Source organism: Bubalus kerabau, chromosome 9 (genome assembly GCF_029407905.1).
Source record: "Bubalus kerabau isolate K-KA32 ecotype Philippines breed swamp buffalo chromosome 9, PCC_UOA_SB_1v2, whole genome shotgun sequence".
NCBI lineage: Eukaryota > Metazoa > Chordata > Mammalia > Artiodactyla > Bovidae > Bubalus > Bubalus kerabau.
The window spans coordinates 49,111,220-49,133,644 of NC_073632.1; the positions used below are offsets into that span (position 1 = coordinate 49,111,220).

The 22,425-nt window shown below is 45.1% G+C and overlaps 1 protein-coding gene across 5 annotated transcripts in view; it reads right to left on the minus strand.

Annotated features, from left to right (window-relative positions):
* ARMC2 (armadillo repeat containing 2) overlaps window positions 1-22,425 on the minus strand; it is a 120,453-nt gene that overhangs the window by 13,438 nt on the left and 84,590 nt on the right. For all 5 annotated transcript variants that reach the window (XM_055535241.1, XM_055535240.1, XM_055535242.1 and 2 more), the window contains 3 exons: window positions 14,828-15,143; window positions 1,313-1,435; window positions 888-1,001 (listed from right to left, as the gene is read on the minus strand). In XM_055535241.1, the coding sequence (XP_055391216.1) occupies window positions 888-1,001; window positions 1,313-1,435; window positions 14,828-15,143 (553 nt within the window). The remainder of the gene's footprint in view (window positions 1-887; window positions 1,002-1,312; window positions 1,436-14,827; window positions 15,144-22,425) is intronic.

Genomic DNA, 22,425 nt, shown 5'->3' on the forward strand with positions numbered 1-22,425 from the left:
TTATCTCTGGGGAAGTGTGTGGTTTTTTTTTAATCTGTATTATATAAATTTTCTATCACGAACATGAATAATTAGGTATTTTTAGTTACTGTTTTACATGAGATATTTGAGAAAAATAGTATGTTTAGTATACACTGTTATGTACCTCCTACACAGTTTAAGAAATAAAACATTACAGATCCAATTTTATATTTGGGCCATCCATTCAAATGTAACTTTGTCTTAAATGTGGAGTTTCTAATTCCAAATGCATTTATGCCTTATTCCATTAGCACATGAGCACATCACATAAACAATATCCAGGACCATTTTGCATGTTTTAATACAATATTAATGGTATTATTTCATGTGTATCCTATTACTACTAGATTCTTTGCTCCTATAGTATGTGTTTGAGGTTGATGCATGTTGATACATGAACTTCTAGCTCATTTATTTTAACTGCTGTAAAAGTTTGGTTGCATGAATATACCGTAATATATTTATCCTCTTGCCTGTTGACGGACATTTAGGTTGTTCCCATTTTTCACTATTACCAGCAGTCCTATAATAGACATTCCAGTGCACGAAGGAGCATGTCTTTTGAGTCCATTCCCATGGACAGAAATGATGTGTATAGATTACTCGTTTCACTTAAACACAAACACATACACACACCATCTCAAAACTCAAAAGACCACTCATCAGGGAGAGAGAAGCCCTGAGAACACAGCCCAGATCTATCTTGGCATCCTGAGCCAAGAGCCTTACAGATAGATGGAACAATGTAAAGCACCACTTGTCCCAAAGCAGAAACAAGTGTCACGTTCTCATGACGCAAGCTGCAAAACCACTCAGTTGTTTATTGCCAAGACGTGACTGCTTTTGAATGTGTGTCATTAACTCACCATTTTTCTGCACTATGAAATCGCAGATGTCATGGTCCTGGGAGAGATTTCCAAAAACACGCACTGCCTCCAGGATTCCATCCATGTTGTTACTCACGAGGAGCTTTAAGAGCACTGGGTTTGGTGACCAGAGAAATAAAATCAGTGAATTTAAGTTTTAAGTTAAAGGCTATTAGAAACCAATACCATGCTAAATACTGTAACTTAAAAATTAAAAGTGATAATAAAATTCCAACGATAGGGGACATAAGCAAGAACTAAGAAACTAATGTATCCTCATATTCAACTTTCTTAGAATTAAATCAGGCTCTTAGATACTTGTACCAGAAGTCAGAAACTATAAATGCCTCTAATTCTGTGTTTAGTTAATAAAGTCAAAACCTTAAATGAGCGTGCATCTACCCAAACCCAACTCTGAACCTTACATTCAGCAATATATAGCTTTCTGTCTTGAATTATAGAATTCTTCACTTTGTAGTAAGATAAGTTGTTGATAGTTGCCGTAGTGTTGATCACCAGCTCCTCACAATCATCAATTGACTTGGATTCTGAAATAAAGTGAGCATAAGGGTATCAAAGACTCGCTGCAGGGCAGAAGCCACGACGTCCTAACTGCAGCCCAGCTGGTGCAGGGACGCGCCGCTGTCCCAGGCAAGGTCTACACCAACGCCGTGTTGTTGCTTTATTTCCCGTGACTCTTCCTGCAGGGAAATGCACCCATGGCTGGGGACCACTCCAGGCCAGCATTTGGAACCCTCTAAGCTCAGTCCTTCTACCCAGGGGTCTGGAAAAGTCAGGCTGATCTAGTCCCTGTATGCAAAGGTGATCAGAGCTGGTACACCCTGACCCAGAACTATCCCGGGGCCTGCACCTTAGGAGTCTGTTCCCCGGACCCTCGACTGCCCAACAGAATGGCTCTGGGTCTTAATCCGTCTATAATTCCTATCAGGGCTGCCTTCCAAACACGCAAGCTCTGGCCGCCTCTCACCTCCTCTACCACCACCTAGTCCATCTTTGACCTCCTCACTGGCTTCTCTTCTTCGCCTTGGCCTCCCTGAGCCTGCCCTCAATGTGCAGACCCTTTAAAAGTCAGTCAGACAACGCCACTCATCTCCCCCGGCTCACAGGCCTGACCTGGCTGCCCAGTCCTTACCTCCCGGGCCTTATTTGCTGCTCCAGCCCCAGGTCCCTGATGCCAAGCACACCAGTCTTTCCCTCTTTTTGAGCATTTCAGCCTGAGCCTGCCCAAGAACCTTGCATTGCTAGTCCCCCTGTCTGGTATATTCCTTCCTCCAGTTATCCTGGCTCACTCCTCATGTCCTTCTGGCTGCTGCTTAGCTATCGCCTTATGGGACACAGTCTCCTCAGCCACTCTGTATAAAATAGCATTGTTATGCACATCCCCTCCGCTTCTTCCCTATAACACATGGGACCGCCTGACTTATGTGTTTAATGTCTGTCTTCCAGCTCTAAGGTGTAAGCTCCATGAGACTAAGGACTCGTTCTTTTCATCATCACATTCTCAGCATTTAGAACAGTGTCTGCAAAGAGTGATGCTCAACAGATAATGAGTAAGAACCTGCTGTATACCACAGGGAACTCCACTGCACACTCTGTAATGACCTGTTTGGGAAACAAATCTAAAAAAGGAATGGATATGGTGAACAGCAGTGAAGAGGCCGGGGTGTCCTCTGCTCCTGGGCCTTTTCCAACATTGCTTCCAGCCTTCCCAACACCCCCATCCTGGCAACTCCAGTGGGGCCTCTGCCTCGGCCCCCGGGCAGCACGCAGACCAACATCCAACAGCCAGTGAACGTTTACACACTCAACAAGGACCAACAGTGGCGCCAGGCATGTCATCTAGCAACGTGGAGAGGCTGAAGGGCATGTCCCAGCTAGTCAGGTCTGACAAAACGTGGTCCACTGGAGAAGGGAATGGCAAACCACTTCAGTATTCTTGCCTTGAGAACCCCATGAACAGTATGAAGGGGCAAAAAGAACACTGAAAGATGAGCCCCCCTAGGTTGGTAGGTGTCCAATATGCTACTGGGGAAGAGCAGAGAAATAGCTCCACAAAAAGTTTAAGAGGTAGAGTCAAAGCAGAAACAACACCCAGCTGTGGATGTGTGTAGTGGTGGAAGTAAAGTCCGATGCTATAAAGAACAATACTGCATAGGAATCTGGAAATGTTAGGTCCATGAATCAAGGTAAATTGGAAGTGGTCAAACAGGAGATGGCAAGAGTGAACATTGACATTTTAGGAATCAGTGAACTAAAATGGATGGGAATGGGCGAATTTAATTCAGATGACCATTGTATCTACTACTGTGGGCAAGAATCCCTTAGAAGCAATGGAGTAACCCTCACAGTCAGCAAAATAGTCTGAAATGCAGTAGCTAGGTGCAATCTCAAAAATGAAAGAATGACTCGGTTCATTTCCAAGGCCAACCATTCAACATGACAGTAATCCAAGTCTATGTCCCAACCACTAATGCCAAAGAAGCTGAAGACAAATGATTACATGGAGACTTACAAGACCTCCTAGAACCAACAGCAAAAAAAGACATCCTTTTTATTACAGAGAACTGGAATGCAAAAGTAGGGAGTCAAGAGATACCTGGAGTAAAAAGCAAGTTTGGCCTTGGAGTACAAAATGAAGCAGGGCAAAGGCTAACAGAGTCTTGCCAAGAGAACTCATTGGTCATAGCAGACATTCTGTTCCAACAACACAAAAATGACTCTACACATGGACATCACCAGATGGTCAATATTAAAATCAGATTGACTGTATTCTTTGCAGCCAAAGATGGGGAAGCTCTATGCAGTCAGCAAAAACAAGACCTGGACCTGACTGTGGATCAGATCATGAGCTCCTTATTTCAAAATTTAGGCTCAAATTGAAGAAAGTAGGGAAAACCACTGGGCCATTCAGGTATGACCTAAATCAAATCCCTTATGATTATATAGCTGAGGTGATGAATAAATTAAAGAGACTAGATCTGGTAAACAGAGTGCCTGAAGAACTCTGGAAGGAGGTTCATACCATTGTACAGGAAGGAGACGGTGACTAAAACCATCCCCAAGAAAAAGAAATGCAAGAAAGCAAAGTGGTTGTCTGAGGAGACCTTATAAATAGCTGAGAAAAGAAGAGAAGTGAAAGGCAAAAGAGAAAGGGAAAGAAATACCCAACTGAATGCAGAGTTCCAGAGAATAGCAAAGAGAGATACGAAAGCTTTCTTAAGTGAACAATGCACAGAAATAGGGGAAAACAATAGAATGGAAAAGACTAGAGATCTCTTCAAGAAAATTAGAGATACCAAGGGAACACTTCATGCAAAGATGGGCACAATAAAAGACAGAAACGGCAAGGACTTAACAGAAGAAGAAGACATTAAGAAGAGGTGGCAAGAATACACAGAAGGACTGTACAAAAAAGATCTTAATGACCCAGATAACCACAATGGTGTGGTCACTCACATCCTGGAATGTGAGGTCAAGTGGGCCTTAGAAAGTATTACTATGAACATAGCTAGTGGAGGTGATGGGCTTCCAGCTGAGCTATTTTAAATCCTAAAAATGATGCTGTTAAAGTGCTGCACTAAATATGCCAGCAAACTTAGAAAACTCAGCAGTGGCCACAGGACTGGAAAAGGTCAGTTTTCATTCCAATCCCAAAGAAGGGCAATGCCAAAGAATGTTCAAACTATTGCACAATTGTACTCATTTCACACACAAGCAAGGAGAGACTCAAAATCCTTCAAGCCAGGCTTCAACAGTATGTGAACTGAGAACTTCCAGATGTTCAAGCTGAATTTAGAACAGACAGAGGAACCAGAGATCAAATTGCCAACATCTGCTGGATCATAGAAAAAGCTAGGGAATTCCAAAAAACATTCTGCTTCACTGACTATGGTAAAGCCTTTGACTGTGTGGATCACAACAAACTTTAAAAATTCTTAAAGAGACGAGAATACCAGACCACCTTACCTGCCTCCTGATATATCTGTATGCAGGTCAAGAAGCAACAGTTAGAACTGGATATGGAACAACAGTCTGGTTCCAAATCAGGAAAGGAGTACGTCAAGGCTGTATATTGTCACCCTGTTTATTTAACTTATATGCAGAGTACATCACGCAAAATGCCGGGCTGTATGAAGCAAAGGCTGGAATCAACCCTGAACATTCACTGGAAGAAACTGTGTTGAAGCTGAAGCTCCAAGACCTTGGCCACCTGACACAAAGGGCTAACTCACTGGAAAAGCCCCTGATGCTGGGAAGGGTTGAGGGCACGTGGAGAAGAGGAAGACAGAGGAGGAGGTGGTGGCATGGCATCACCGACTCAACGGACAAGAGTCTGATCAGACTGCAGGAGATAGTGAAGGACAGGGAAGCCTGGCATGCTGCAGTTCATGGGGTCAAAGAGTGGGACACAACTTAGTGACTGAACAACAACAACATATGTATAACTAATTCACTTTGCTGTACAGCAGAAAGTCACATGACAAAGTCAAGTAACTACACTCCAATAAAAATTTTTTAAAAAGTAAGAACTTGAACCTCCCTGGAAATATCAACTTACAAAACAGAAAGCTGTAGCATTTCAGTGTCTTGGGGGTAGATCAGGATAAAGTTTATATGAAAAATTTTTGAAGCTAGTAATAATAATAAACTCCATTGTTGTAAAAAAATAATAAGTGGTTAATGAATGCAAGAATGAGTGAATGAATGAATGAACGAATCCTTTAGCTTAGCAGATAAGACCCTTAGTAATTTTATCCCTGCCTTCCACTCCACCTCCAGACTCATCTTCTGGTGACTTAGGCCACAGTACAGAGAAGGGTGGATATCGGGGACCGGTCAGGAGACTCCTGTGGTGTCCAGACAGCAAAAAGCTGAGGTGGGGGCGATGGCAGAGATGGAGCACAAAGGCCAGGCTGCAAAACTATTAAGGGAGGAAAACAGACAGTACGTGGTGAAGGCTGGATTGGGGGATGAGGGAGAGCAACCACCCAGGATGACCTCTGGGTTTCTGGATTACAAAATTGGATGGACAGCAATCCCATTCTCTGAGTTAATGGGAAGAAGGTCCAGTTGGGGGTAAGGTCATGAGTTAGATCTCTTGGGGTACCTCTGAAGTAGCCATGGTTGATGAGATTAGGTAAGGCAGTTAGGTGGACATACAGGTCTGGAAGTCAGAGAAAAAGTCAGGAGTCAGGTTATACTAAACCGGCTACAGCAGTCTCTGCCTCTCTTCGGGCGCAGTGCATGGCCCCCAGGGCCTGGAGAACATTTGCCCCCCTCGCTGCCTGGCCGTCAGTCATCACCTGCCTGGGAAGGAGTCACCTCAGTGCCTGTGCATGTCTTGGGCCCTGACTTGCCCACGGGGTTTTACTGGTTAAGTAGTGCCTTTTACCTCTTTAAAAAAAAAAAAAGAAAGAAAGAAAAACTGAATATAGTTGATAAACAGTATTACATCAAATGTAGAACACAATGATTCAATGTTTTTATAGATTACACTCCCAAAGGTATTATAAAATAACTGGCTGTAATTCCTGCCCTGTATGATATATCCTGTTGCCTATCTATTTTATACATCATAGCTTGTGCCTCTTAATCCCATACTCCTACCTTGCCAGCCCCCCACCCCCAGACACTTCCCTCTGCCCACTGGTGACCACTAGTTAGTTCTCTATTTCTGTGAGTCTGTTTCTGTTTTGTTGTCTTCATGTGTTTATTTTTTTAGATTCCACAAATAAGTGAAATCAGGACAGTATCTGTTTTTCTCCGTCTAACTTATTTCACTTAGCATAATATCCTCCAGGTCCACCCATGATGCTGTGAATGGCAAGATTTCGTCCTTTGTTATAATTAAATAGTATCTTTTATTTCCTGTATGAAGCCAAAGCTCCTCAGGGATAAGAGGGAGGTTGTGAGCTGAGCAGGAGGACTGTGCTAGCTCTTACACTTGCTGATTTAATTCTCTCTCCTTTTGGCCTTCTTTTCATTAAAGAGAATGATCTTTTTATAGTCTACTCTATTCAAAGGGAAATTCAGTCATTTGTTACCCTACAGAGAACACACACTGGCCCTTCAGCCAGTGGCCCCTCTGCCCCACCCCAAAGCAGCCAGCATGGGTCCTGTACCTGGTAGAAACTCAAACAATATTTGGAGAAAGCAAGAGTAAATGAGATCCTAATTGCCTGTTTTCTTAGTTCAAATACATGAAAGTATTAGTCACTCAGTCGTGCCCAACTCTTTGGGACCCCACAGACTGCAGACCTCCTGGCTCCTCTGTCCATGGGATTTTCCGGGCAAGGATACTGGAGTGGTTTGTCATTCTCTTCTCCAGGGGATCTTCCCGACCCAGGTGTGCCCGTCTCCAGAGTATCCTCACTTGCTTGGCCGTGAATCTGGAGCTGGAATCCTGATTGTCTACCTGCTGGCTGTGTGACTGTGTGCAAGTCATTTAACCTCCTTGGGGCTCAGTTTCCTTGTCTGCAAAGTAGGTAATAATCGCAGCTACATTACTAAGTTTAAATGTGTTAATACATGTAAAGGGCTTATAAAACTGTATGGCACATTGCAGGTGCTAAATAAACATCTGTGAGATGCATGGATGCGCTATCCAGAAAGATGGCTCCCGGGGAATGATTTGGGTGAGTGTCTAACAGCAAAGAGGAAGTTTCAGCCCCAGTTCCCTCTGTCATGGGACTGATGGTGCCAGATCTTGGGCAGTGTCCAGGGATCTGTTTTTTCTCTTGCCTTGGTGGGAGAATTAGTTAGCTTGCCCAGAAAAAGAAGGGTGGCTCTTATGTATCACCACCTAAGAGGTGAGGTCCCCCTGTAGGACCTCATGTTTGGGAGCAGGAAGAACATCTGGCATCCGAGACAAGACAGGAGGCATTCACAGCTACCAGGCATCTACCATGAAGGGCTCCGAACACTTTACATGCATTTCACCCCACAAAAGTTAATTTTTAATAGTGCTTCTATTCAAATGCACTTACAAGCATTTGTGCTGAGATTAGTCACTCAGTCGTGTCTGACTCTTTGCAACCCCATGGACTCTAGCCTGCCAGGCTCCTTGACCAGCTCCCTTCTCCAGGGTCTGGTCGCTATCCTTCACTGAAGCAGAGATACCAGGTGGGAACCAGCAGAGATCAGCTGAGGGGACTTTGTAGAGCTCAGAGCATTCATCCCTGCAGCTGAGCTGCCGGGGGGGTTGGTGTATGATCCTCTATCAAGATAACTTTACCCCTCGCCCCCATAAAGCTCTTTGAGGGAGGTCAAGTCGTTCTGGAGACAGAAAAGACAAGGGATCCCTCTGCTTGCCCTAATGACTGCCCGCCACCATGGGCCAGGTAGAAGGCTTTTTCCACATGGGCTTAACGTCAGACGGCACTGAGCTCTAACACAAAGACCGAAGCATTCTCGAGTGAGACTGCTCATCATCTGCACTGGGGCTGGCCAGGGAGAGGGAGTCCGAAAAAGAAAATGCAGATTCCCGGGTTCCACACCTCACTTAATCAGTCACAGCCTCTAAGGGTGGGTTTAGAATCTGTCTTTCATGAGCTCCCTGCATGATTCTTATGCACAGTTTTTGAAGTGCCAGATTTGAGTTTCATTGGTCACTTTAGAGCAAAAGAAAGAAAGTAGGTTATGTGTAAGTACCAGTAACCTCAAGACAGTATACTGGAGAGACCTCACATGGGAATCCCCCAGTGACAGAGGCAGAGAAGCTACCCTCCCAGAGGATTTGATGATGGAGGTACAGCGGGGACAGGCCCCAGCCCCTGAGGACTCTAGCCAGGCCCCCTTGGTTAATTAACCCTAGAGCTAAAAGCTCTGGCCCAATCTGCTCTCTGCCTCTTTCTCCTGCCTCCAAAGCATTACTTTCCTAGAATTCAAACTGAAATTATCCACTGTATTATGTTTTTAGTTAATAGGTAGAAATGTAATTTCTAAGCTCATAAAATATATGTAAGACCAGGAATGTTCTCACTTCACATATGAATAATTGCAATAAAATGAAACATGGAGCTTTCTTTCTTGACTATCCATAATGATGTGCTCCCAGTCCAGGTATCTGAGGGCAGGTCCTCAGGCTCTCCCCAGGTAGCTACAGTCAAGTGAAGTGATTTGGCCTGCCAACAGATAAGAACTCATCCGGTGGGTTTCAGGCTCCTGCCAGCTCCTCACTAGCCAGAGAGGCTAAAGGTGGTTCTCTGAGCACTGGGTCTCAACAGTTAAGGGGCAGAAGAATCACCTGGGGCAGAGGGGGGAGTTGAAATGCATATTTCAACCCATCCTGCAGGTAAAGAAAGGTAAGACCCAGAAACTAGAAAAGGAATCCTAATGAGCCCCATAGCTGATTCTGAGGCAGGTGGATCCCTGACTTCTGGGTGGAGAAGAACTGATCCTCCAGAAGCAGAAAGAAGACAGGGAGATACTAGAGTCCAAGTGCTGCAAGGTTTGAAGTTGTTCAGTTCAGTCGCTCAGTCGTGTCCGACTCTTTGCAACCCCATGAATTGCAGCACGCCAGGCCTCCCTGTCCATCACCAACTCCCGGAGTTCACTGAGACTCACGTCCATCGAGTCAGTGATGCCATCCAGCCATCTCATCCTCTGTCGTCCCCTTCTCCTCCTGCCCCCAATCCCTCCCAGCATCAGAGTCTTTTCCAATGAGTCAATTCTTCGCAGGAGGTGGCCAAAGTACTTGAAGTTGTTAGAGAAACTCAAATTTTTGGAGCAGCTCAATACAGACAGTATAATGTGCAGTCAGCAGCTTGGAAGAGAGTTCTAGACTAATGTGTAGATTTTGAGTTATCACATGGAAGCAATATGTCACAAGGACAGACCTTCATCAGAATTTAAGAATCTTGGGAATTCTCTGGTGGTCCAATAGTTGAGAATCCACCTTGCGATGCAAGAGGGGCATGGGTTTGATCCTTGGTCAGGGAACTCAAAAGCCCATATGCTGCAGAGCAACTAAGCCCATGTGCCCCAACTATTGAGCCCACGTGCCACAACTAGAGAGTGCATGCACTGCAACCAAAGATCCCACAGGGTGCAATGAAGATTCCATGTGCCGCAACTAAGACCCAGCACAGCCAAACAAATATTTTAAAATATAAGAATTTAAGAATCCTTAAGATCAGCAACATGTGAGTAACCCTGCCACTTACTAACTTTGTGACTTTTAAAAGTCACTGCATCTCACTGAGCCTGTTTCCTCCTCTGTGAAAAGGCCTAAAATAACAACCCACTCTCATGTGGCTGCTCACGTGAGGGAACAGATGTGAACACGCTTTTTACACTGGGTAGCTCCAATGGCGATCATTTTGTAATGCACAGAAATATAGAATCACTGTGTTGTAATCTGGAACTAACATAGTGTTGTAGTTCAATTATATTTCAAAAAACAAATATAGAAAACAAAAAATAAAAAAACTACGCAGCTCCATAACAAGGGAAGGCAAGGTCAGTTACAACCCCACACACCAAAAGCTATGCTCTGTGACTTGGTCCTCTCAGCCTCCACGCTCTGTGTGTACTTTGTTATGGGCACTTTTCATAAGCTTTTGTGTATACGCCTGATATTCCTCCACGATGTACCCTGTTCCTTGAAAGCAGATACCAACCTACGCTTTCTTAAACCTTGTGATGGGTGGAGTGTTTGCGTCCCCTTCAAATTCATATGTTGAAGCTCTAACCCCCAAAGTGACTGTATTTGGTGATAGGGCTGGTGAGGTATAAAAGTTAAATGAGGTTGTGAGGGTGGGGCCCTCATCCTATACGACTGCTGATGCTGCTACTGCTGCTAAGTCGCTTCAGTTGTGTCGACTCTGTGCGACCCCAGAGATGGCAGCCCACCCAGCTCCCCCATCCCTGGGATTCTCCAGGCAAGAACACTGGAGTGGGTTGCCATTTCCTTCTCCAGTGCATGAATGTGAAAAGTGAAAGTGAAGTCGCTCAGTCGTGTCTGACTCTTAGCGACCCCATGGACCGCAGCCCACCAGGCTCCTCCGTCCATGGGATTTTCTAGGCAAAGTACTGGAGTGGGGTGATATGACTAGTGCTCTGATAAGACGAGGAGGAGACACCAGAGCTCTCTGCCCATCATGTGAGGACACAGTGAGAAGGGGGCCATCTACAAGCCAGAAAAAGGATTCTCACTAGGTATCAACCCTTCTGGCACCTTAACTGGGACGTCCAGCCTATGAACTGTGAGAAATAGATTTCTATTGTTTAAGCTACCCAATCTGTGGTGTTTTGTTATGGCAATCTGAGCAGACTAAGAAACCTCCTTTTATATGAGCACAGCACTGACTATGTAGTGAGGTTATACAAAGGGCTAAAGTTCAAAGGTTACCCCCAAACATTATTTCCATCAGACATTAAAGCTTCTTTCACAACAACAAAATCTTTCAGTGGTAAGTAGTGGCAAAGTAGATATCTCTAGATGGCAGTTCATTTCCTTGCACACTGGTAGGCAGAGGTGCCCATGGGAAATGACAAGACCTAAGAAGTGGAAAGCAGGGGTGCTACAGACTGAACTGTGTCCCTCCCAAAGTCATATGTTGAAGCCCTCCCACCCCCAATGCAGCTTTTAGGAGGTAACTAGGGTTAGATGAGATCGTAAGGGTAGAGTCCTTTTCTGATAGAACTGGTGGCTTTAGAAGAGGAAGAGAAAGGAAAAATGCAGCCATCTATGAGCCAGGAAGAGAGGCCTCACGGGAACCACGCCAGCACCCTGATCTCAGACTTCCAGTCCCCTGAAGTAAGAAGATAAGTTTCTGTGGTTTGAGTCACAGCCTGTGTTATTTTGTTACGGCATCCTAAGCAGATTAAGGCAGGTTTGGGTGCTTAGCAGTAGGGTGCTGCTGTAACAAATACCTAAAAATATGGGCAGCTTTGGAACTGAGTAATGGGTGGAGGCTGGAGGAGTTCCGAGGGGCATGCTAGAAATATGGATGTTAAAGGTTGTGAAATAAAATTTATATTTTATGGCAAGATAAGAAAAATTTAAACATAACTCTTGTCTGGCCTCTCTCTCCTCACTGTGCTCTGTATATCTGCCAAACCTCTCCCTCAGTAGGAATATCTGCTCAACCATAAAGAGCATTCTTCTAGCATCAAGACAAGTCCCTCCTTAAAAGATAATAGTCCTTCTTGACCGTGTAAGGGGTCACATGACACACCAGGATGATGCTTAGATCTGGATAATGTAAACTGTCAATAACACATCATTTGATGTAGAGCCCTCTGTCTCAAAAAAATCTTATACAACTGTGCCTTGATTTCTAACCAGCAGAAAAGTTCCCAAGAGCTTTCTGAGATGTTCTTCCTGGGATACAATCCTCAAATTTGGCTTGAATAAAATTTTCCAATTCTTTCTTAGATTCACTGATTAATTTTTCATTGACAAGGTGATTCTGGCAAAGGCTGAAAGACAAGAGAAAGCTGGAGAGAAAGCTTCCATCTTCTTAAAGAACACAGAAATAGTCATGAGTAAAATGCTGTTAGAGAAATAGACATTAAAGGCCACTCTGGCAAAATCTCAGATGGAAAGGAGGAGCTGCAGGAAAGGAGATCCTTGTTATAAAGTGGCAAACAACTTGGCTGAATTGTATTCTAGTGCTTTGTGGAAGGTCTAACTTGCAAGCAATGATACTGGATGTTTAGCTACGATTTCCAAGCAGAGTGTTTAAGGAGAGGCTTGGCGCTTCCTGACTGCTTATATTAGCATGTAAGAAGAGAGGGATGGGCTTCCCTGATAGCTCAGTTGGTAAAAAATCTACCTGCAATGCCGGAGACCCTGGTTCGATCCCTGGCTTGGGAAGATCCCCTGGAGAAGAGATAGGCTATCCACTCCAGTATTCTTGGGTTTCCCTTGTGACTCAGTTGGTAAAGAATCTGCCATCAATGCCGGAGACCTGAGTTCAATCCCTGGGTCGGGAAGATACCCTGGAGAAGGGAAAGGCTACCCACTCCAGTATTCTGGCCTAGAGAATTCCATGGACTGTATAGTCCATGGGGTTGCAGACTCAGACACAACTGAGTGACTTAAGGGATGAATTGAAGAAGAAACTTTTAACCAATAGGAGCTAGAACGTGAAGACTTGGAAACTTCTCAGCCTGGCCATATTGCAAGAAACAAGAAAGCGTGTACTGGAGGGAATACCACATGTGTGGTTGTCTTATTATCACTCAGTACAGAGTTTGAGAGATTATGTGCGTAGAAGCACTGCCATCTGAACTGAAGGGGGCAGAGACAGGACCGAGTGAAGGAAGCTGTCAGACTCCTTGGACTTGACAGGACAGAGTGCGGAGCTATTTAGATGGGAATATGCACCATTTTGCAAGTAGAGGAGAGAATGACCCCAGAAGTGATTCAGAGATCACCAGGGCCACTGCCTCAGTTTCAGCAGGTCACACTGGTCTTCATCCCAAAGCCTTAAGGGCAAGACTGCCCTGCAGAGCCCTGGTGGCCTAACTGACAGAGCTGTGGAGGCAGGGCCACTGCCCCAGTGGGTCTGGAGGGAATAGCATGTAACCAAAGAGGATTATTCTCAAGCCTTAAGATCTTATGGAATTCACCTCACTAGGCTTGGGACTTGGTGGGGACCCATCACACTTCCCTTTTTCCCTATTTCTCTCTTTTGGAATAGGACCATCTATCTTGTGCTGGTCCTGCCATCTGGCTTTGCATATAACTTGTCTGGTTTCTCAGGTTCAAGCAGCAGAGGAATTGTTCCTTAGGATGTCTTATATCTCACAACTCATGATAGCTGATTTAGATGATATTTAAATGAGATCTGGGACCTTAGACTTCAGAGTTGATGCTGAAATTAATTAACAACTTTTGAGGCTGTTGAGATGGAATGAAAGTATTCTGCACATAGGAAAATCAGGAATCTGGGGAAGGGGGGATCAGAGGTAGGATATTATCAACTGCATTGTGTCCCCTCCCCCAAATTTATATGTTGAAGCCTTAAACCCTAATGTGATTATTTCTGGAGACAGGACTTTTAGGAGGTCAAGTTAAATGAGATCATAAGGGTGGAGTCTGTATCAGATAGGACTGATGGTCTTACAAGAAGAGAAAGATCAATCTCTCACGTGTACCCACATACACTGAGGAAAAGCCACAGGAGAATGAAGCTACCTGCCAGTCAAGAAGAGGGCTCTCACTAGAACAGAATCAGCTGGCACTCTGATCTTACAATCCTAGCTTCCAGAGCTGTGAGAAGTATGTTTGTGTTGTTTAAGCTACCCAGCCTGCAGTGTTTTGTTATGGCAGCTCCAACTGTCTAATACAGGGGAAAAGATGGGACCGGGAGTCTATAATTGTGGATAATGTAAAAAGCTGAGAAAATAAAAAGACAAATAAACTTTAATTATGTGGACTAATCCAGGAAAAATCTGGAATTTTAAACTCTGTGGTTAGTTGGCCAATTTTGATAATTTGATTGGCAAGCTTTTTTTTTTTAATAAAAGTTGTGATATAATTCACATACCATAATATTCACTCTTTTAAATTGTACAGTTCAGTGGGTTTTAGTAATAATTCTGGTAGCTCAGATGGTAAAGAATCTGCCTGCAATGCAGGAGGCCTGGGTTTGATCCTTGGGTAGGGAAGATACCCTGGAGAAGGAAATGGCAACCCACTCCAGTATTCTTAGCTGGGAAAACCCATGGACAGAAGAGCCTAACTGGCTATAGTCCATGTGGACACAAGAGTTGGACACAACTTATGATTTCAGGAGGATGTATTACTATTTTTGCTCCTTTTTTAAAAAGCTGGATTACTTTTGAGGCAGTTCCGAACAGAAGACAAATGAATTTCCTGTCACAAATGAGAAGGCTCATTAAAGCGAGCAGGTTGTACTGCTAAAACCCTCACAGAACCCCAATCCATCTAAGGCCGCGTTTCTTACCCAGTGTGGCGAGGAGAAGGCCAACGATGTGCGAGTGGGCGGCGATGGCTGGGCCCACACCTGGGTGGATGGCCAGGTTGGCGAGCACACGCGTCAGTTTGATGAGCACGTCCTCTGCCTGGGCCGGCCTCCGTGCCTTGGGACGCTCATCTCCTTCCCCCCAGCGCTTCCCAGAATGCAGATCCAGTTTGTAGAATGTGTGGAATAAAGACAGCAGAGTTGGGATGCTCCCTTTCTCCTTGGAAAACTGCTCACGAGCCTGGTTGTTTTTTGCTGTCAGGTTGCCAAGAATAAAAACAATGCGAACAACTAAATCCTGCAATAAATTAAAGACAAAGAGTTACGAGAGCAAAGGGGCTGGGACAAGTTGGTGGGAAGAGGACAGTATTTAATTAATTCATGATTTAATTAATAGTAAGATGGAACACGTCTGGTTTCTGCTGACTTGTACAGTATTTGATTCCCAGGATTGGTGCAAAGTGACAGAGGAGATTAAAAGCATTTGGCAGCAATGAAAGAACAGAAACTGATTGAGGCTGTTAGCAAGGTCTATTAACTTCAGATCCTTCATCTGAAATTCAGGCTGGCTTTTTTTTTTTTCCTTCAGAAAACAATTAGTTGAGTGAGATGACATTACTAACAATGTGTTATATAAATCTAAGCCTTGACACAAACAGGTTTCTTGAGCACCGAAATCTTTTCCTAAAAGTTCACCTCCTGCTCAAGCACTCTGTTTCTCAAAGTGGGGTGTCTGTCCCATAGGGGCAGTCAGTTTGTGTTACATCAGACTTTCTCAGCCGGGGCACTGCTAATTCTTTGTTATGGGGGGCTGTTTATGTTTATGTTTTGTTATGGGGGGCTGGTTATGTTTATATGGTACCCCTAACCTCTCTTACTAGATACCAGAAGCACTTCCTCACATACCACAACCAAAAATGTTTCAATGTCCCGTGGGGGCAAAATTGCCCGCAGGTGAAAACCACCATTACAGAGTATTCACCACTTTAAAGCAGTATTTGCTTTTCTTGAGCAGGGTAGTGGTTACATGGCTGATGCTTTTATAACTGTTTGCTAAATGGTACATATGTGTTTTGTGCACTTTTCTGTATATAAGCCGTTGTTGTTTAGTCGCTAAGTTGCATAGGACTCTTTGCGACCCAATGAACTGAACTGTGCAAGGCTCCTCTGTCCATGGGATTTCACAGGCAAGAAGACTGGAGTGGCCTGTCATTTCCTTCTCCAGTATATAAGCTATATTTAATAACAAATAAACGTTTCTTTAAAATCTCAGCTGAGAACAGTTTATGACTGCACAAGAAACAGAAACAACTGTGCTCTTAATTTGACAACAGTGGGCAGACAGACCAGTTCTGTTGTTAAAGGAACACTTACTGAGGGGCTACAACTAGCCAGGGTGCTGATACTCATTGCGCGGGTGCTGTTTACAGACAAGAAACAGGGTTGGAGAAGCCGCCCTTGTCACAGCCAGTGAGGGGTGGAGTTAGGATTTGAACCCCGGGTTACCCAGATCCGGAGTCTTTGGTACACCAGTGCCTCCCAAGTGGCTCGTTATTTACCTCCTCCTTTGCCTTGACTGCTTTCTGAGCAGTAAAGGAATTATCTCCTTTCAAATGCAAATATAAGGAGGAATTCCACAAACCCTACCTTATCAGATCTGTAGTTAGCTGCAGCCTTAAGGAATTGGGACAGAGGGCAAAGGGCTGGGCCGGTTTTTCTCCAGGTGGGACCTGGGGGATGGGAGCAGCCCCAGCACTGCGTGTGGCCTAAAGAGAGTGGAAGATCCTGGACAAAGGGCGAGATGCTGGGGCTTGCCTGGGTCTGCTCTGCCAATACCAACTTGTTCCTGCTTGTTCTTGAAAACGTTTTCCCTGGCCCTGGTGGAGAAGCAGCCAGGCTGCTGCTTGTGCAGCTGTGAACCATTTGCCAACATTAAGAAAGGACAGAGTCTAACACGATGTGTGCTGGCCCAGGAGAGTTCACACGCAGGAAAACCTCAGCTGGGCAGTGTGCAACCCATCACGCAGGTGGTCCAGGCAGGGGACTCACTCCTGCCCCCACCACAAGTGGAACGCTAGTCCTTGGGTACATTTTGAATGCCGGGGTCTGGGGGAATACACACACATACAAACAAGGATGAGGCAAGGCGCTCTGAAGAGCTCACATCTACTTGAGAAAACAAGGCTAATAATAAGTGGGGAGACTGCAAAGACTGAAAGGGCTAAGGAAGAAACTAGACACCCAAGGGGATTATGGTTCCCAGTCAGAGAGCCAGGCAGCCTGGGTCGCACTTCACTTGGCCTTTCTGTCTCTCGATTAACTCATCTGTAAAATGGGGAAAATACTGTGATGCAAAATTAAATGAGACAAAACAGATAAAGCACAGACTGTAGTGAGTGATGATTCAGGCACTGTTCTGAATCCTTTACTATCAGTAAAATATTAGTAGCGTTAACCTATGTGGGAAACACACAGAGGTCTTAGAGGAGTCTAGATAAGAGGACGCTCAGCGAACAGGGGGTGGCAGTGGGAGAGGTTAGCAAAATTATGACTATGATTTTGAGTTCAACCTTGGTACGTTAATAAAAGCAGATATGTGGTGTGGAGGATAGGTGAGTTGACACTGGGGAAAGGAGCATGTCCTGAGAAAGAATACCTGGGGCAGTCCCTTTCCGGGTCTGGGGTCACCTTGTTTGTGTCTGATCACCAGACAGTCCCTAAAGAAGCTGAAGCAGGTAGGTCTTAAATCTAAACCAAGCTCACAAAGTTGTGTTATAAAACTCCAGTTTCCCTTCACATGAAACCAGTGGTTACTTCATGTAATTCCCAGTGGGGCAGGCCTCTCCCTGGGCTCTAGAAAGAGAGTACTCTCTCCCTCCCTTGTTACACCCAACAGCAAAGCAGACCATTTTCCAACCAAGACAGAGGCTGTTTCTGAGAACTAGGCTCCTTGAAGGAAAATTCCACTGTGTTTTCTAGACTGAGGAGCAAGAGTTTTTCTCATAAACTCTGATACACAATTTCTGATTAAAGCCTCTGCACTAGCCCTACCTCTGAAAATTGTAATAATTACTATTATTACTAATAGTAGTAGCAGCAATTAATACTCTGTGTTTATGATGCACCAATCACTGTTCCAAGCACCTAGGTACACAAATTAACTAATTCTCTGAAGTGACGATCTGCAGTTCCTTAATTGGAACAAAATGTTCCCACAATTCGGACAGCCACCTCCCTCATGCCCTAGGCAGTAGTTATGGCCAACATTTCTAGACTTCCCGGTGTTCCCTGGACTTGCTCGTATTTCCACAAAAGCACATTAAGCAAGACAGGAAAGACATGATCAGTGTTTTTAAATGACTTCTTAAAGCACACAATATATAGCTGCATTCGGTTGGCTAAATCATCAAGAGCATTAATTTACCTCCTACGATTTGTCTTCTGAAGGATGCTAGACTATTCGTTCCACCCCTCTCCCTCTTGCTAGCTCTGCCCCTTCACCTCTACCTCCAATGTTTGTTTTTCTGGTTGGTCTAGCTCAGAAGACTTCCCTGGCCCTGTACCACCTCCAACCGTCACTGCTGATTTGCTGACCAGATCTCTGGCTGCAGGTAAAAGCAGGTTTCCCCCTAGGTTCTCATTCTTCAAAATTCAAATTTCTACCCACCATCACATTTGGTCCCACCTGGGAAGACTGGGTGCTGCTTTTCCTGCTTGAAAACCTCCCTCAGGCCCTTGCCACTTTTAAAATTCTTTGATTCAAATATCTCTGTGGGTCCTAATATGGCACAGGTTATTAAGCCTGACACGGGAATAAGAAACTCTAGGCTTTAGGGCAGGAAGAGTTAACGCTGCCGCAGTGCCTCTCTCCCTGCCTTCAGATGGAAAAAGGAGGGGGTGGTTCCTGGCAGCAGTGGTGCCAACTGAAGGATGGCATGCAGAATCAACAAATGGGCTGGCAGATTGCACTGTGTGCACCACCAAACTTCCAGCAACTGCTATGCTTGCTACTTCTGTCCTCTTTCTCAGGGTTGTCTAAAGCATCGTCTTGTTTTTCTCCCCTCAACCCTTCTCAAATATGTTCTCCATGAATCTCAAGAGAGAATGGAATAGGCCAGAGCAGGGGCAGGCTCACAGGCAGCTGGCTGAGGTGGTGTTTCCTTACTCCCCTGCCAGTGCTTGCCTGGACTCATCGGGAATTCTGAACAAGGGGGCTGAGCAAGAGGGCCCCTTAGCTCCCCACGGGTGGTCTGTGCTCTGTGAGGTACCCAGCCCCTGAACGGTGTTACCGTGAGGTTGTTTATTGTTCCACAGCCCAATCAAGCTCAAGTCTACTAAATATCACTTAATTAAAATCCTATACAGATTTGAAAAATTACACAAAGGCCGAGATCATCAATTTGCAGAGAAATAACTCGCAAAAAACAATTTCATCATCGTGCCAGTCTCCTTTGAGGTATAGAGCCTCTCCTTTATTCTAAGACAATATCTGAGAACCACCTATAAATCAACACTGTTACAGCCTTTTTGTTAAACTGAACACAAAGTTGCATGTTCAGACCACAACTATGTAGTTTTGAAACAGCAAAATGAAGATGAATCAGGAGAATCTCTTTTTTTTTTTTTTTTAAGAAGGCAATCTAGTATAACCAGTTTACATAGACTTTATAATTTTGCTTAAAAAGGAGTCAGCCCAGCAACAGCTCTGGCCAACCAGAACTCAGACAGGTTCATGTACTGGACGAAGCCTGACCTCAACTGTGCATCCCAGGTATAGCCGGTAGAAAGCTGAATGTTCTCTTTGGTTTAGCATAAGCTGTGCCCTCATGAGCAAACATGTTACTCAGTCTGAATAGGCTCCACACGCCTGTAAATCAAATTACTTTAACTGGAACAAAACAAGGAGCAGGACACTGCTAAACAGAGTGGTCTCTGTCAAGTTCCAGCAACAGCCTCTGTGTTGACTGTTATTTTCCATGTGAGAAACACTGGCCTAAAGTCAATGAAGGAGATTTCTACCTACTCAGAGATGTAGAAACTGAGGCTTGAAGAGGCTCCCTGGCCCCAGAGTCCCACACTGGTTAAGAGAAGAAGCAGGACTCGGACAATCACTTCTGTACTCACAGATGGATTCCCAAACCACTTCAACCCTCCTCCTCATTCCCATGACCCTCGTCTTCCCCAGGCTCAGCCCCAGCGGCATCTTCTATTCTTCCCTCTCTCAGTCACCAAGCTCCCTCCACTCTGTCATCTCAGAATCTCCCCTGACTCCCACTTCCCACACCCACTCTGGCTAACCCAGTCTGTAGACTCTTGTCATAGATCCTTGACGGGCTCCTCCCTCTGTGACCAAGGTTAACACCACTTCTAGAAGCACAGCTCTTACATCACCCCCTTGTTCAAAATCATCCACTGCCTATAAAATGCCAAAGCCAGCATCTAATTACCATCCAGCCCCACGTGACCACTTCTGCCATTACCTCACTTTACTCCCCACCCACTGTCCACTCTTCCCTGACTCCACACCCTTCCTACCCACAGAACCTTAAAATAACCCATGTGCATAATGTTGACCATGGGGAAGGAACCATATCAAGATGTCACAGAAAGAATCAACTATATTCAGCAGGCTCCATTACTTACTTCCGAGAATACTTGCCCTAAGTCAAGGGAAACATTTTAGAAAGGTTTTCAAAAATGGGTTGAAATTGAAGGGGTTGTAAATGTGCTCAAAATTGGAACCCTCCTTTAACCAGAAAATTAAACTCATCAAGATGCCCTCTTTAAATTTTGGTTAGAAACTTCTCACGCAATCTGGATCTGAGAGCTCAATCAGGATTTGCAATTTGCAACATTTACCCAACTTCCCACCCTCAGACAAAACTCCAGTGTTAATCGAGCTTACAGGTGGCTTGAAGAACAGATAAATTTTACCATTGGGAAGACAGACTGCAGTGCTGCAGAAATGCTAATTAACCCCAGGCTACTGAAAGTGGGTCAACAGTTTGCCCAAGTGCTGAGCCATACAAATCAGAAGAATCTGAGAGATGTTGGAAGCTCAAAACCAGAATCGAAGTAGAAAATCATTTAAAAATCAGAAGAGATTATATGTGATGCTTCCATCCATCTATCCATCCCACCAACATCCCTTTACTGAGCGCCTACTGTATGCTTCTGAACACAGCTATCACTCCAAAGCACCAGGGCGATGCTAGAATTTCACTGGGCTCTGTTCTTTTTTTTAAGTCAACAGACATAAATCAGGCATTTGGGTTCTGTGCTGAGTCGGAGAGGGTGGGCGGGAAGAGCCAGCTCCACAAGGGCAAAGCAGCAGGAGCTGGAAAGAATGAACAAGCTAAGGGCTTTTTGTGCCGCCCGCCCGGTCAGGGGTGCAGACCAAGGCCAAGGCCGAAAAAAGGAGCGAGCTCAGCCAAACGCTCACAGCACCCACTGGGAATGTGGCTGCCGAGGGGCTGGGAAGACAGCCACAGGGCCCTCCTGCCAGGCTGGAGGCGGAGGGCGAGCGGGGAGCCAAGTCACCATATAAAGGCGCCGGGGAAGGGGTGGAGGCGCCTCCCTCGCCAATCCTCTGTGGCCCCAAAGAGGATGGAGGAGGGGGAGAAAGGTCGCGCTATCCTCTGGCCTGCTGCTCGGCTGTAGTTGCACTAAAGAGGAACAGCTCCAAAAGGGGCCAATGTTTTTTGCTTTCAGCCCTACCCTCTCCAGACATTCCGAGTCCAGTTTTCAACACCAGGATGCCTGAGCACTCTGAATCAGGCAGCGTTCACATGCCTTGAAGACCGCCGCTTGCCCTGGACGAGAGAGGCTCAGCTTAACAAGCAGTACAAGCACGGACACGCTGGGGGATTCCCAGACAGCGTTCTCTGAGGCTGACGATTGCCCTGCATCGGGAAGTTCTGTTTCACAAAAGAAGCACAAGGAACTGAGTGTATCTAAAAGTGGGGAGGTTTAGACAGATAGCTGTTTAATGGACAGGAGTGATGGGAATGTAGATAAAGGTTATTATTATTATTGTTATTTTTTTTTTGGACTGTGACCTTTGCAAAACATTGCCAGACTTACAAGTCTTATTTGAGGGATTTTACCTGATCTCCTGCCCAGTAGATATTTATAGAAGAAATGGGGGAAAATCCTTCCGTGCTATCCCAAAAAAACAAACCCAAACATATTTTGGTGAGCTGCTAAATGTGGCGATGCTGATGTCAGAGGCACCCCTGAGGCAGGTCTGCTTTGCAAGGCTGCCACAGACCCCGCTCACGCCTTCCACACTGGGCCCATCTGCTTGCACATTTGGTTGTACCAAATGCAGTTTACACCATAAAGCATACAATATGTGCACAGTTCTTAAATGAGATTTGTCATTTCACTGAATTTCGGTCAGCATTTTAAATAGATACATTTCTTTGTGCTCTAGTCTAACTTACAAACTGCACCCCGGCCGACTGCAGTGCTGTGTTTTGGTCTCAGTTTGTGTGTGTGTGGGAACTGGGAGTTACCAGTTAGACCATGGATCCCGGACAAATCAACCTCATAGACAGACATGAGCCAAAGAAGTTGCC